We start from the raw sequence: 13989 nt of genomic DNA on the forward strand, positions 1-13989 counted from the left end.
TGACGATACTATCATGAATCTCGTTGAGGTTTGTTGGGCGGTGTAGCCTTTGTTCCTTTGCTTACCTACTCTCCTTTCCATCTCACTGATGTGGTCCTGCACCAGGCCGGTGTCGAGATTAACCAGGATTCTTCTGGAAGGCTCAGTACCCTGTCGAGAGCCATCGGGGAGTTGGTGGGTCGACTTCTGCAAACCTTTGGGGGCTACGACTGGAGCAGCCTGGAGGCCTGTAAAGAGTTACAGTCAGAATCAATGACATCCTTATTTCCAGCTCCTCATTCGGGGTCACCGATGTTCATATGTACCACGGGCAGAACCTAAGCGACAGTTGCGTTTCCTTGAGGTCAAGCCGATACCGATGCCAGTTGACACATACGGTGCGAGGCCTTTGATATCAATAATTAACTGTTGTGTCACACTAATATATGGGCCACCGCTTGACTTTAACAGTGTCATAAATCAATAACAGTCAAAGTCTACTTTTCTGTACCACCAGTCGGTAGGTCAATTGCTCTCATCTCATTACTGTTTGCCACAGTTTTGCTGCCAAGGCAACAGGCCACGGAGGCAAAATGAATTGGGACATGGAAATATCAGTAAATCAACTGGGATCATCCAACAGAATGAACCAAACTCCTTTAACGTGCCCATTGCGTAGATATTTCCTGAGGATTCTTGCGGTTCTTTACAAGGAGTAGCAACGCAGTGACCTCTAGTCTGCCAAACACCTCTTATTGGGAATGGATTTTTAAAATAAGCCTAAAATAAGAAACAAACTTGGTTTCCACGTAATCACGCCAAAAAAAATGTTATTACCTCAAAGGAAAGTTTTTCATTAACATTGCAAACTGCGACTTTTTCAGAATTACAAGGAAAATCTGTTTTGCTCCTGCTTCATAACTCGAACATACGTTGTTGAATCCATAATGTCTTAATCACAGAATAATACAATTATTGTGTAAAAAAAAAACCCCACCAAAACCTGAGACTCACATCATCTATAAAGTAAATCATCCAGTAAGTATAGCAGCATAAAGCAAATGCACAGAAATGAATCATCAGAACTTTTCTGACTAAACTTCATCCATCAAAGACACGTAGCTACAGTGGAAAAAAAAAACATATTGAGATCTTACCTGACACAGCCAGGAACAACAGGAGTAGCGTAAACATCCTGTAAATAGAAAACAATCAGAACAACTTTTAACACAGGTTTTAGTTTGATTGTTAGTTCTTCTACCACCTCCCACTAATGCGCTGCCCTGAGTTTGTATGTTGCTCACCTGAGACTGCAGTGAAGATCTGAGCAGCTCAGAGAGACAATGTCCCCCATAAATATCTCCCTGCCTCGGCCATAAACCCCAATGTAGCTGTCTAATGAGATTACTGATTAATCTCCTATAGCTCTGTGATTACTGATATTTGAGGAACTTTGCCTTCAGCTCCTTATCTGATAAAGGTTCGAACACAACGCTAATATAACTGCAGCTCATAAAATGCCAGCCGTTGACCTCTGACAGTTTCCATTAGCATCCTATTCTACTGTACACATCCTGTTTTCCAGCTCCAACAAACAACACGAGAGGTGAACGGCACTCGGTTTGTTCGAGCCCGATCGATATTTGTGAACGCAGACACCGAGTGAAGATTACAACAGATGGTAAACGTCACCGTGGAGGCCACTGAAGGTTGTTTTGGGGGTACCAGATGTATCTTGTAGGTCATTTTGATGTTGCTGTGGGGCACACCTTAAATCTCAGACACATTGTTGGTGGGAGTTCTTTACCCTTTGGAGTCTCATATGCCCCGAGTAGGAGTCGGAGCTGCCAGCTGTTAATGATGAAGTGTGTACGCTGCTTGATCTCTGGCTCCACCTGGTGTGTGAACAATAACACCGCTGATGGAAGGAAATAAGAAAGATCTACTGGTATAGACAACAGGGACGGAGCCAAGGGGAGGCCACGGTCTGGTCCTTCCACACAACCAGTAGTAAAACCTGTTAGACAGTTGCACATGTACTCACAACTGGAGTTAGCTGGAGTGTTTTTGTAGCAGAACCATTTCCTGTGTGGCCGTCGTTCCATAAAGATACAACCAAACCCTCATTCAGCCTCAAGTACTGCTGACCAATCATGTTTGTACTGATTTTGCATCAATTCAGAGAACGCAGTGCATCTTACACGGTGTATAATGGTATCAAGATTGGTCTGTTCTATGTGGAAGTAAAGACTGACTGGTTTTCATTAGTTAAAGTGTGCGCGATTCAGGTTTGGCTGTGGATTTAGCTGAAGCTCGTCACACTGGTAAAGCCTGAAAGGATGAAACCAAACAGCAGAGCAAGGACACTGTTGACTTAGAGGTTTTAGTTGTAGTTATGTAATTTAAAATACGACCTTATGAGATTCATCCACAACTAAAAAAAAACAGAACTTTAGCAAACATTCCAGGTTTGTAGTTCATTGAGGGTAACCTTTAAAAAAAATTAGCTTTTTATGCTGTGTATAGGTTATCATGAGCTTCTAAATGACAGTGTTGTCTGCATCAACAAATGATGAGAGTAAAAACAAAAACACTTCGTGGCCTACAGAGGAACTAACATGACACGATGCCCCCCATGTGAGAAATGGTCCCATCCTTGCCCCTGATAAAGGCTCTCTGGTTGCATCACAGATAGTCAGAGGAGATTATCACATCTATTCAACCCTCTGCCATCCTGATCTCGCGGTGTTTATCAGCAGATTGGCCCGATTGAAACAGTTCAAAAGTTCAAGGTTGTGTGTGGTGACACTGATTTGTGTTTTCTGTGCTTCCTTTGGCAAAGCAGCACAGAGTGAAGGTCCAAACTGTGGAAGACGTTGACCTTTGTTGAGCAACACTTTGCATCGTCTCCTATCAACGCTCGGTACACGGCGGGGCGGTGACAGCCCGTCAGTCAAACTGTCCCACAGCGGACCAAGGCCTAACTCCGCTCCGCCGGCCGACGCGGTGACACGAAACGAGCGACACTCGTCACTCACACCCTGTTTGGCAAATTTACGCACGCACGTGGAACGGGCACGGGAGGGTTTGAGTTCGCGGCGTCAAGGTAGAAATAATTAAGCAACACACAACAGGAAGAGCGGCGGGTCAGCCTTCACAATAAAAGTGATTAAACCTGTGCTTATTAATTTCATTTTGAGTAATTTTAAATACATGATGAAAATGACATTGGAAAACTTAAGTTAGAAATAAAATGTGTTTACACGTAACATATACAACTAGCTGTTGAGGAGGACGACACTTAATAGTTTTCCAGTAGCTCTTTATACGTTATCGTTTAATAACCTGACTTCTACCTGTAGAGTGAGACTCGGATCTAAGAGAAAAGATGAAACCTCAGGACCAAAAACGTCACCTTATTTTGATAGTTGTTACTTATACATATGATGAAATTTATTTTCTAGTGCTACAGCAAGCTAGCTCAGTGTAACATTATTTGTTTTGCATAAAGTAAAGCTTGTAACGCTCTTAGACAGATAATTTATTTTACTGCTGGTTGTCTGTTTTGTTATTGTGCTGGATAATGGTGCACATTGTCGCTGATGTTGTGTTGTTTTTCTCGTACAATAATTTCCCTGAGGTTTGCACCAAAGGGATCAATAAAGTTCTATTCTATCCAATTCTACATAATTTTTTAACAAATGAAACATTAACGTCAGACTATAATTATTGAAAATCATTTATATTTTATCTTTTTTTTCCCGAGCTAATGGAAATCTGCATGTGACTCATATAAGCTAAAAAACAAACAGGTCCTTCCCGAGTGGCTGTTCTGTAAAAGCTTTTATTTTGACACCGTGGCGGAAGCCGTTCCGACACCAGAGCTGGTTCTTTACCAGGAAACATGAGGAATGTCTCATGTTGGTGGATTGATCGCATCAGACTGGGAAGTGTGACGGCAGCTGGTAGCTTCTGCTCCTCCTCGGTGTTCTGCTGCTTTCTACGGGCGGTGAAGTGTCAATCAGCTGATTGATTAGTGAGCGGAGACCGCGAGCCGCCGTTTGGTGAACGTTACGCAATGAGCGCGACAGTGACAGAGTGACTCCTAGCAGCTAAAACAAGCTAGCCGCTAGCTAGCTAGCTCGGTGCGACAAGTCAAACTCGACTGAAGTGAAGTGTGCACGGAGCAGCTCGTTTAGTTTCTCCTCCGGGTTTTTAGTTTACTTTTCTGTACTTGAAATGTCTTTGGTGACCGCGTTAGGACGGCTGGCCCACGTCAGGCTACGGGGATACTCCCGGAGGACGGCGGCGGCGAGCTGGGGAGCTTTCCTGACGGCTCGGAGGAGTCTGACCGCCGGCACGCAGCCGCTCAGGTACGTCCTTCACCGACACACACACAGCTAACACCGCCACACAACGGCCCGTCCGGGTCGGAGGCACAGAAACACACCCCGGACTCCCTTCAGCTTAATGTGACCTTTGTTATGAGAGCTTCAGGTCGGACTGGAGCTGCTCTCATGGTGCCTCTTTGTTCAGACAGCTGAGCTTTAGTTACACTTCAACGGGCTGGTTTGGTTGTCGGTGTTTGTTTGTGTGTAACGGAGCAGGAATGTGTGCCTCAAGGTAGGAAAGAGTTTGGATCAAATCTCTCTAAGACTTGTTTAATAGAGCACATGGGGAAAACACTCAGAGCTCCACAGTAAACAGAAAGATGCGTTTAAGCAAACTGGTGAGTTATTAATCTGTGTTAGTCTACATTCACATCACTGGAGCTCAGTTTACTGATCAGATGTGATGTTATTTATGAATGCATTGAGTGCACATTACCAAGCTGTAATCTGTATTTATTCCAGCAGCACTGCTCTCTGCTCATGCATTTAATGTGTTAATTGTTAATAATCGTATTTATTCCTGTTCAAAGCATTTGCACTAAACTTTGCTTCACTTTCTAACATGTCTGCAGCTGCACATAGTAGAACTTTGTGCTTGGACAATCAAGCTGATGAAGTTTGGGATTTATACTTCCTCTGCATAAAAACAAGACCAGTCCCACTAACATATGTGTGACTGTTGCATATGTGCACTAGTGCCACAAGTAATGAGCACAGCTGATGTCCTTAGAAGTGATTGAATCACTGCACGTCCACAAGGCCACAGCGATCCGTCTCCCCGCTCAGATACGAGCCTCCTCAGGGCCAGTCTGCTTGTGTGGCTGCTATCTGCTGACCTGCAGCTCAGGGTGAAGGTTCTGGTCGACACCGTCCCTGCAGCGCCCACGTCAGAGCCCCCCAGAGGCGCTCAGGAATCCCAGTCGGCCCATTAAAGTCTAATGTGACCATTAACAAGTCTTTACACGTGTTGGTCTTACACGGTCATGTGGTGCAGGAGGAGAGTTTGTTGTTTAGAGCAGATTGTTCAGAGTCCCGAGAGGTCACTGGGTTTGTTCTGTAAAGCTGGATATCATCGGTTCTCTGAGAGGCAAACACACAGACTGGATCGCTTCAACGAGAATATGTTTTCTAATCAGCAGGCTGCGGACACAGTAACAGTTTATCTTTCTGTCCTTCGTTCTGTGACACAGAAGAGACGACGTTTAGTTTGTTTTCAGATCCATGGCACTCGGTTTACAGTTGAAAGCATCGTGCTGGTTCAGAAGAAATGACACCACACTGACCAGTTCAGAGTTTAAAAAGTTGTGTCTGGATCATAACGTGTGTTGTTCAAGTTAAATGCTGGAGGTTCTCTAAAGGTTTGCACAGCGTCATCACCCCACTGTGCACAGAACTGGTTTAATTTATTAATAATAATAGTTTTATTTGTAGAAGGCTCACATGAGATCAGAACCAAAAGGTCACAGCAACGAGGAGCATCTGAACAAGACGTAGAAGCAGATAAAGAAGTAAAATGAGCAAAGGTTCTCAGACAAAAGCATGTTTTTAAGTAGAGATTTAAAAGGGGGTCAGTGGCTGAGCTGAGCAGAGCTTCAGGACTCTGACTGCAAACGCTCCTCTGATTAAAACACCTGAGATCCGGTCGCTTCTGTAGCGGATGTTCTGCAGACCAAGAGTTTGTTGAAGTGGTCAAAGTGTGACGAGACCAAGTTGTGTAAGAATGTGTCTGTGGCTTGAAAAAGGAAGACAGGTTGTGTGGTTGAAATATTTCTAAGACGATAAAAACACGAGCTTTGTCGTGTCCTGTTCAGAATTTAAATTATACCAAACCTGGAGATTTCAGTGTTTTAGGTTTTGATGGATTGAAATGACTTCATGTAAACTCAAATCCATTTAAATACCAGTTTTCTAAAATATGCATCAGTTTCCTTCAGCCAGAGCAGAGCCGGCGTCTCAAACCGTCCAACATCCTACAAGATTAGAAAAGCAGAAACCTGAAAACGTTCAATATTTGAACTGTTTTGCTTGAAGACAACTTAAATGTTTGTTAAATTACCAAAATAGTTGCGTAAATGTACAGTTGACTCTAGATGAGGTGTCGCAGCTCCATTGTTGTTTAGTTTTTGCTTCCATCCGTCACGTTTTTTGTCAGTATGAAGTCTTAAAATGTCAAAACTCATCAAGAAAGAAAAAATCAAACATTTCCTTGATTATTTATGTTACGAAAAGTAGAAAACAAACAATCAACATGTTTCCAAATGTGCACAGATGTTAACCTCACTGGGCAAAAGTAGTGCCTCTACATACTTGTGATATTTCACGATTTAGGTTGTAATTTATGTCCTTACTCGTCTCCTGTCTGCTCCATGATTCCATCCTGAGAAGTCCCAGATGTTTTTGGTTGGTCTTCGTCGAGTCACTCATTAGTTGTAACTTGGTGACTTATTTTTGGCAAATCTTTAAATGAGAGTTTAAGAATGAAGTGATTTTGGTGAGTAGTCGTGATGGAGTTAATCTTTGAGGTGGGTGGTCAGTCCCAGATGGAAGGTTTGAAGTCAGGAGTGGCAGAAAGTAGAAACTTTAATCAGTCTTTCTGATTGTACAGCTGGTGGCTCTGATAAATGGTGTTGTTTTGGCGACCTGTCCACCAGAGGGCAGTGCAGGGCAGCAAACACAGGCACTCATGAGTGGAGTGAATGTACAGATCAGCAGTAGCGGTGCACCGACTTTAGAGACCTGTGATGAGTTTGAGTAACAGAATATGTAATAAATAGGTGGTCAGATAATCCCGTTACCGTCTTGTGACGTTTTAAAATGTCAGTGTGCTTCTGTGTGTCTCAGGTCTGACAACAAGGTGACGGTCCACTTCATCAACCGGGACGGGGAGAAGATCACGGTGAAGGGGGCGCCTGGAGAGTCTCTGCTGGACATTGTCATCAGCGAAGACCTCGACTTTGATGGATTTGGTACGTAAACACACACACATACTGGTACATTACGCTTGGACTGCTCACATCAGATAGCTGCCTGCATGTAACCGAGCGTGTTTGCGTGCTGCAGGAGCGTGCGAGGGAACGCTGGCGTGCTCCACGTGCCACCTGATCTTTGACGAGGAAGTGTACAAGAAGCTGGGGCCGGTCACAGATGAGGAGATGGACATGCTAGACTTAGCCTACGGCCTCACCGACACGTAAGGACGCACGCCTGCACGCACCAGATTGTACCGGATGTATCTAGAACTAACAGAAGGAACATATCCACACTTACACACATTCACCCAGATGTTTGTTTGACTTGTTTCTGGAGAACGGCGGCGCTCTACTGTGCAGGAACATCAGCCACACGCGTCAGGTTTAAACACATCAGCAGCACACCTCAGTGGAACGTCGTCACCGTTGTTGTATTTGCTGTAGATTGTGATGATAAAAAGTAATAGGATGAACAATGGCAGCCTTATCCTTTTAAGAAAGGCCCACAGCCCGCACGGTGCTGATGAGATGGTTCTGTCGAGATAATGAGCTTTGTCAGAGCCGATCAGTTAATCAGCCGGAGACAAAGGAGTAAACACAGGAGAGCCCCTCAGTGTGCTGCATGTGCATCTTTACAGCAGGATCAGGGCCTGAGTCACTCATCACAGCACACCTGGAAGCTTAGAGAAGAATGTAAAAGAAATAGTAGAGCTGCTGCCATTGGTCGGCATAATCGATGATGTCATGTCTTAAAATATGTTTGTGTTAGTTCAGGTAACTCTAACCGATGTCCTTCATCACTGTGTGAGTGTTGCATCATGACCTCAGTCAGCAGCAGTCAGTGCAGCACGACAAAGTCCTGATTGAGAAGTATTTGGAGTGCTTTAAATGATCACGGAACAAAAAAGCGGTTTGTGAAGTGCAGAGTTTTGGTATCGAAGCACAGATGATGTGTGAACAGCTGAAGGGAAAAAGCAGAGGAAGCACTTTACATCTGTCGGCTTGTGTCCTGCTCTCTGATGTTCTGGGTGTTAATGCAGCTGAATTCACCAGAACGCTGTTGTCATTTACACGTTGTTCTGTTGTGAGACAAGGAAACGGTATGAAATAGGGACGAAAATGCAGACTAATGAGACCATGTGTTGATAAAGACAATGGCTGTGCTGCGAACTCAGTAATTGTCATAGAACTAGAAGTTCTTGCCAAAGTCAGAGTGATAACAGTCAGGAGGAACATGGCTGTCAGCTGTAGCCTTTTAACTTCTTGTTCTCTCCTCATTTCCCCCCACAGGTCTCGTCTGGGTTGCCAGATCTGCCTGACGAAGTCCCTGGAGGGGATGGTGGCCAGAGTCCCGGAGAGCGTAGCCGACATCCGACAAAGCAAAGACGGATCGTCTTAACCGGACGCCTGTAGCCGAGAGACACGAATGTAGAGAGTGTGGGTGCGCCCGGTCGGAAGCGAGGGTACAACGTGTGCGCATGGGGGACGATGGTAGGTGGAATTCTGTCGGTGCTGCCACAAAACTGTTTCTTACTATTTTATAAAAAATGTCCAAGTCCTAGAAAAAGGAGAGACAGCTCTCAGTAACCAGGAGGCAAGAAGGCAGAACCTTGCTGCTGCTGCTGCTGCTCTAGTGTGGAATCCTAACCAAGTATTTATGAGAGAAACACCTGCTGTCTAGCTAAGATCAGCCGGGGACGCCGTGTCATCTGGTCTGTTTGTTTTAATCAGCGTCACACAGAATGTTTTGTCACCGAGGACGGCTTTTATTAGCTCTGACTTCAGTTTGTAGCCGTGCCTTCCATTTTCTAAGAAATGATCTGTTCCTGTGACTGAATTTACAGTTTTTAAGTTCAGATCTTGTTTGTACGTGTGAGTTGAGTCATTTCTAAGGAAAAGGTAGACAGCTGACTGAACCGCTAACAGTTCTGGACGCCTTAGAGGTTTACGCTGATTGTGACGACCGTCCCACCCTCCTTATATTTTATGTGTCTGCGTATGTAAAGCCAGACTGTTTTTATGTTGATCCAATCCTTCATGTAACCAGACTTCATCACGTGATTGTACATAGCTAGAGCACACGTATATCTGTGTATAGAGTGAAAAATAATAATAAAAAAATGTACATTTTTAAAGGCGTGTTGAGCTTTCAGTTTACATGTTTGATGCACCTCACACATGAGAAGCGTTGGCGTCGCCCTTTAAAGTCTTTGCCATAAATGTCAAGCAATAACAGAGATCATCAGGTTTGAACATGTGGTTTTATTTGTAAAAGCAGACTTGAAAGCTTATTAGCGCACACAATAAGGAGGCGGTTTAAGAAAGCAACAGTTTGTTTGGAAGGTTTAAGCTGCATAAAGTGAAAAGCTTGAAAAACACGACACACATGGAGAATTCAAATCAGTACAGGCTGATGTGAAAACCACCTTATTGGCAACAAATACAAAACAAGTCATCCTGTGATGCAGAGAAGCTGTAGGAATTAGGAATGCATGGTATAATAATACAATAATAACTTAAAAAGAGCTGGAAAAACATTGTGAAACGTCTCTGATTTGCAAAGACATCCAACATCGTCCTTATCGTTGTGATTTTCTCCTGTTTGTTTGTAACTAACTGAAGTTGCTGTGGACGTGTGGAAGCTGCATGTCAACAAACTGCAGAACAGATCTTTAAAGAGCAGCGGCTCAGTGCAGGAAGCTAAACTTCAGCGTCTCGTAGTACGTGTTCAGCAGTGATACTCTTTTAGCAGTGAGCTCTACAGACACAGTGCAGTTGGCAAAACGTAGCACATCACTAAGAAAGCTTTACTAATGAACTTGTGCAAAGTTGAAACATGTAAATAACATGAACTATACTCATATAAGCTGCTCTTCATTATGCAATGATTAATATACACGTAATAGGAAAAGCAAAGTGCTGCTCTCTACACAGTCACAGTGTGTACGACCCAGGCTGCATTTACACTCCTGCCCATAATGTGTCCTGTTGTTAATGTTTTAATACGGTGTGGATGCAGAAAAGCTGCCTGCTTGAACCAAACTCAGGTTTATTGTGATACTGTAACATATGCATCATAGCTGTGTGTGAATGTAGCTTGTAGCAGTTGTACGGTTTCAAGGAACAGATGCACACGTGCGAGCAGATGCAACACAAGCGAGGATCTAGTCAGGAGACAACAACCTGCATAAGTGCTGTAGAACAAATTGAAGTGTGATTGGACCTTGGTGCCTGGGGGCAGTCAGAGTGGGAGGTGATAGGAATTGGTGTTTGGTTTTTCTTCAGTGTTCAGTGGAGAGCTGGATCTTCAGTCTGTTATGAAAGAGTGAGAGGAACTCTGCAGATCCAACAGGGTTTGGTAACGGTCTAGCTATCGACCTCGGGCCTGTTGTGGTGGTTGTATGAGGCGCCTTGTGTTTGCTGAGAGTAGTGAGCGGTGGGGAGTGTAGACCTGACTGACAGAGTTCAGGTCAGAGGGAGCTGTTGTCATTGTGGTTTTGTGGGCAAGTGTGAGAGTTTAGAATTTGATTTGGGCAGTGGGGTGATGTGCTGCTGCAGTGTGGGTCATCTGCAGAGGTTTGACTGTGGATGTGGGGGCCAGTAAGGAGCTGCAGTCATCAATGTGTGATATTGTGTGAGCTTGTGCTGGGAGTTGTGCTGCATGGTCAGACAGGAAAGACCAGATCTTGGCAAGCTCTTGTAACATTTAGTAGCTACTTTAGATTTTGTGGAATTAATGGTATAGAAGTCAATGACATACAGTTGGAGATATCTGCAATTCAATTCTGACAAGTCAAAGCTGACTTACAGACATGTCAAACTGTGTGCCACTGATCTCTATACTGTTAATTCCACAAAGTCAGATGTAGATATTACAATTGTAGGACCCCTGCTTTCCCCCTTAGGCTCTATCCCCAGAAAACATGGTGGTGCTTGTCACTGCTATGCTGACGACAGCCAGATGTATGTGTGTCCCCCTGAGAAAAAGTGATGCGTTTTCTCTCAAACCCCTGCTGTTATGTCTTGAGGATGTTAAAGCCTGGGTGGCCCTTAACTTCCTAAATGTCAATGAGAGGAAAACAGAGGTAATTGTGTTTGGCCCTAGTGGCTCCTGTGGATCCTCCTCTGTGGATTTGGGTCGTTTGGCAGTTTGTGTGGAGTCCACTGTGACTAACTTGGGTTCTAAGATGGACAGTGACTTTCAGTTGGACCACTAAATTAGTGCAGTAGTCAGGTTGAGTTGTTTCACCTCAGGCAGCTTGCTGAGGTGCATCAGCACTTTCAAACAGCAGTCCATGCCTTCATTACGTCTTGGCTGGATGACTGTAATGCACCTTATTGTGGAGGTAGCCAGTCCTCCCTTGTACGTCTCCAGTTAGTCCAGAGCGCTGCTGCCCGTCTGCTGACTGGAGCATGTTATGCCCATTCTGTTATGTGTTTTTAAACCTTTAAATGGGGCTGCAAGGTGGTGCAGTTGGTAGCACCATTGGCTTGCAGCAAGAAGGTCCCGGTGAGGACACCCGGGATCTTTGTGCGTGGAGTCTCTGGGTTCTCCAGCTTCCTCCCACAGTCCAGAAACATGTTGAGGTTAATTGGTGATTCTAAATTGTCTGTAGGTGTGAATGTGCTTGGTTGTTTGTCTCCAAGTGTAGCCCTGTGATAGACTCCAGTCCCCTGTGACCCCAGTGAGGATTAAGTGGTGCATAGATGATGGAAGGAAATCTTTAAATGGCCTCGCCCCGCCCTTCCTCTGTGAGCTTCTTCACCCCTGTGCCCCTGCATGGTATCTCCAGTCAGCTTGAGGTGCTGAGGTCCAAGTGAATGGTCACTGTCTGCTTTCCAAACCAACCTCAAGACCCACTTTTATTCAGTCTTTTAACCTGGTGTGAGACCTTGCTCTGTAGTAAAGTTGTGATTTGTTGTTTGGGTGTTTTATGGTTGGTTTGTTTAGATACAGGGTGAATCAACATGACACCCAAGTTTGTGGCAGATTCAGTGTGTTTGAGTTTCGTTTATTCCAGCTGGATGTAGATTTGTTGTTGTAGAGAGGGACTGGCTGGGATGACAAGGAGCTCAGTCTTAGGGAGGCTGAGTTGATGGTGGGGATTTGTCAGTGGATTATTGCACCAGGTGAGGTTGTGTACACTGAGAAGAGATGGGCTGTGTGAAGCAGTTATTGATTGAGTGAGTGAGTGAGTGAGTGAGTGAGTGAGTGATTGATTGATTGATTGATTGATTGATTGATTGATTGATTGCAGAGACTTAGTCTGTGAAGAATGTGGTGAGCAGAGTGAAGGGTGGTGGTGGTGGTGGTGGTGGTAGTAGTAGTAGTAGTAGTAGTAGTAGTAGTAGTAGTAGTAGTAGTAGTAGTAGAAGAAGAAGAAGAGTTGGTCTTTGCAGTTGTCATTGTGGAGAATAATGTTAGGCCTTTTGGATTTATGCCATTGACTGTCAGTACTTTTTGTGGTGACTTGCCTGGATAGAGGTATGAGTGGGTTGGGATGTTAGAGGGCAGTGCTTCTTCACAGGGGAGTCCAGTGAGGAACAGAGAGTGTCTGAGGGCTTGTTGTCAACTGGGAGTGATGAGAACTAGCTACAGGAGGCACAGAAGCCAGGACCTCAGTACAAAGCTGATGTGTGGGAGACCTGCTTGAGCAAAGTCAGTTGTTTGGGCTTTGACTGTGTGAATGTTCATAGTCTTGAATGGCAGAGAGTAGCATGTGTAGTCAGACTACAAAGGTACCCAGCTGACACCCTGACAGCCACAAAGAGCTTAACTGGTGCAGTGACAGTGATTGACTGCCGGGTATTCAGAAGAGGAGTTGGTGCTTGGCAGAGAGAGCTTAGTGAACTTCCATTGTTTGGAAGTGAGAACACCTGTACCACCTCCTTGTCCAACAGCACAGGTGTGTGTTGGAGAAGGAGTTGGGAGCAGTTGGTGTGGAAGTGTCTTCTGGATGGAACCAAGTTTTGGTCAGGGCGCGAACCTGAACATGTGAAGATTTACCTGGGTAGGTGACAGTGAACTGGCAGTTCCATGCAGCAAGACTGAAGGAGGTTTGCAGGGTCCCATTGTCTGAAAAGCTTTGCTACAGCACATGGTAGTCCGGAGAGTAGAGCTAGCAGGACAAAAACCGAGTAAGGCGCCCCACGGCGTCCCCTGCTCGGCGGACTCGCGCAGGCCGACTCGCAGGTCTTTACTCACCTCGGTCTTCACGCAACGAGGTCTGACATGCAGGCTGACGCTTCCGCTGACGCTCCAGGACTGCATGTCTGCTTATATACCCAACGGGATTAGGGCTGGACCCACCCCTATCTGATATACTGACCAGTAGAAACAGAGAGACCACCCTGCCCATTGACACTCAATCAACAACGCCTGACACCTACCTGGCACCAAGTCCCAATCACACTTACCAACTAATTACGATCTCCTGTGTGTTTGTTTGCTCAGGAAGTACAAGTTGCTGTTAGTTGCCCTTCACAATTTCATTATTCTAATGTGCTGCAGCTGCAATCGGCTATCAGGCATCCAAAGACAACAACTCTGATTAAGAAAACAAGGCAACAGCAGGTACTTTACAATTGGCAGGTTTACCTTTGGCCTAATATATTTAAATACAAAACCCTTCAAATGAGCTATCAAAACA

General features: G+C 44.9%; 1 protein-coding gene across 1 annotated transcript; it reads left to right on the plus strand.

Moving 5' to 3' along the window:
- Positions 1-3914: 3914 nt before the first annotated feature.
- On the plus strand, positions 3915-9474 carry LOC103358245 (adrenodoxin). The gene is made up of 4 exons (XM_008283141.1): positions 3915-4352; positions 7212-7336; positions 7431-7560; positions 8630-9474. The coding sequence occupies exons 1-4, from the start codon at positions 4219-4221 to the stop codon at positions 8736-8738; spliced, it is 498 nt and encodes a 165-aa protein (XP_008281363.1). The 5' UTR covers positions 3915-4218; the 3' UTR covers positions 8739-9474.
- The last annotated feature ends 4515 nt before the right edge of the window (positions 9475-13989 follow it).

This window comes from Stegastes partitus, unplaced genomic scaffold (assembly GCF_000690725.1).
Source record: "Stegastes partitus isolate 25-593 unplaced genomic scaffold, Stegastes_partitus-1.0.2 Scaffold298, whole genome shotgun sequence".
Classification (NCBI taxonomy): domain Eukaryota; kingdom Metazoa; phylum Chordata; class Actinopteri; family Pomacentridae; genus Stegastes; species Stegastes partitus.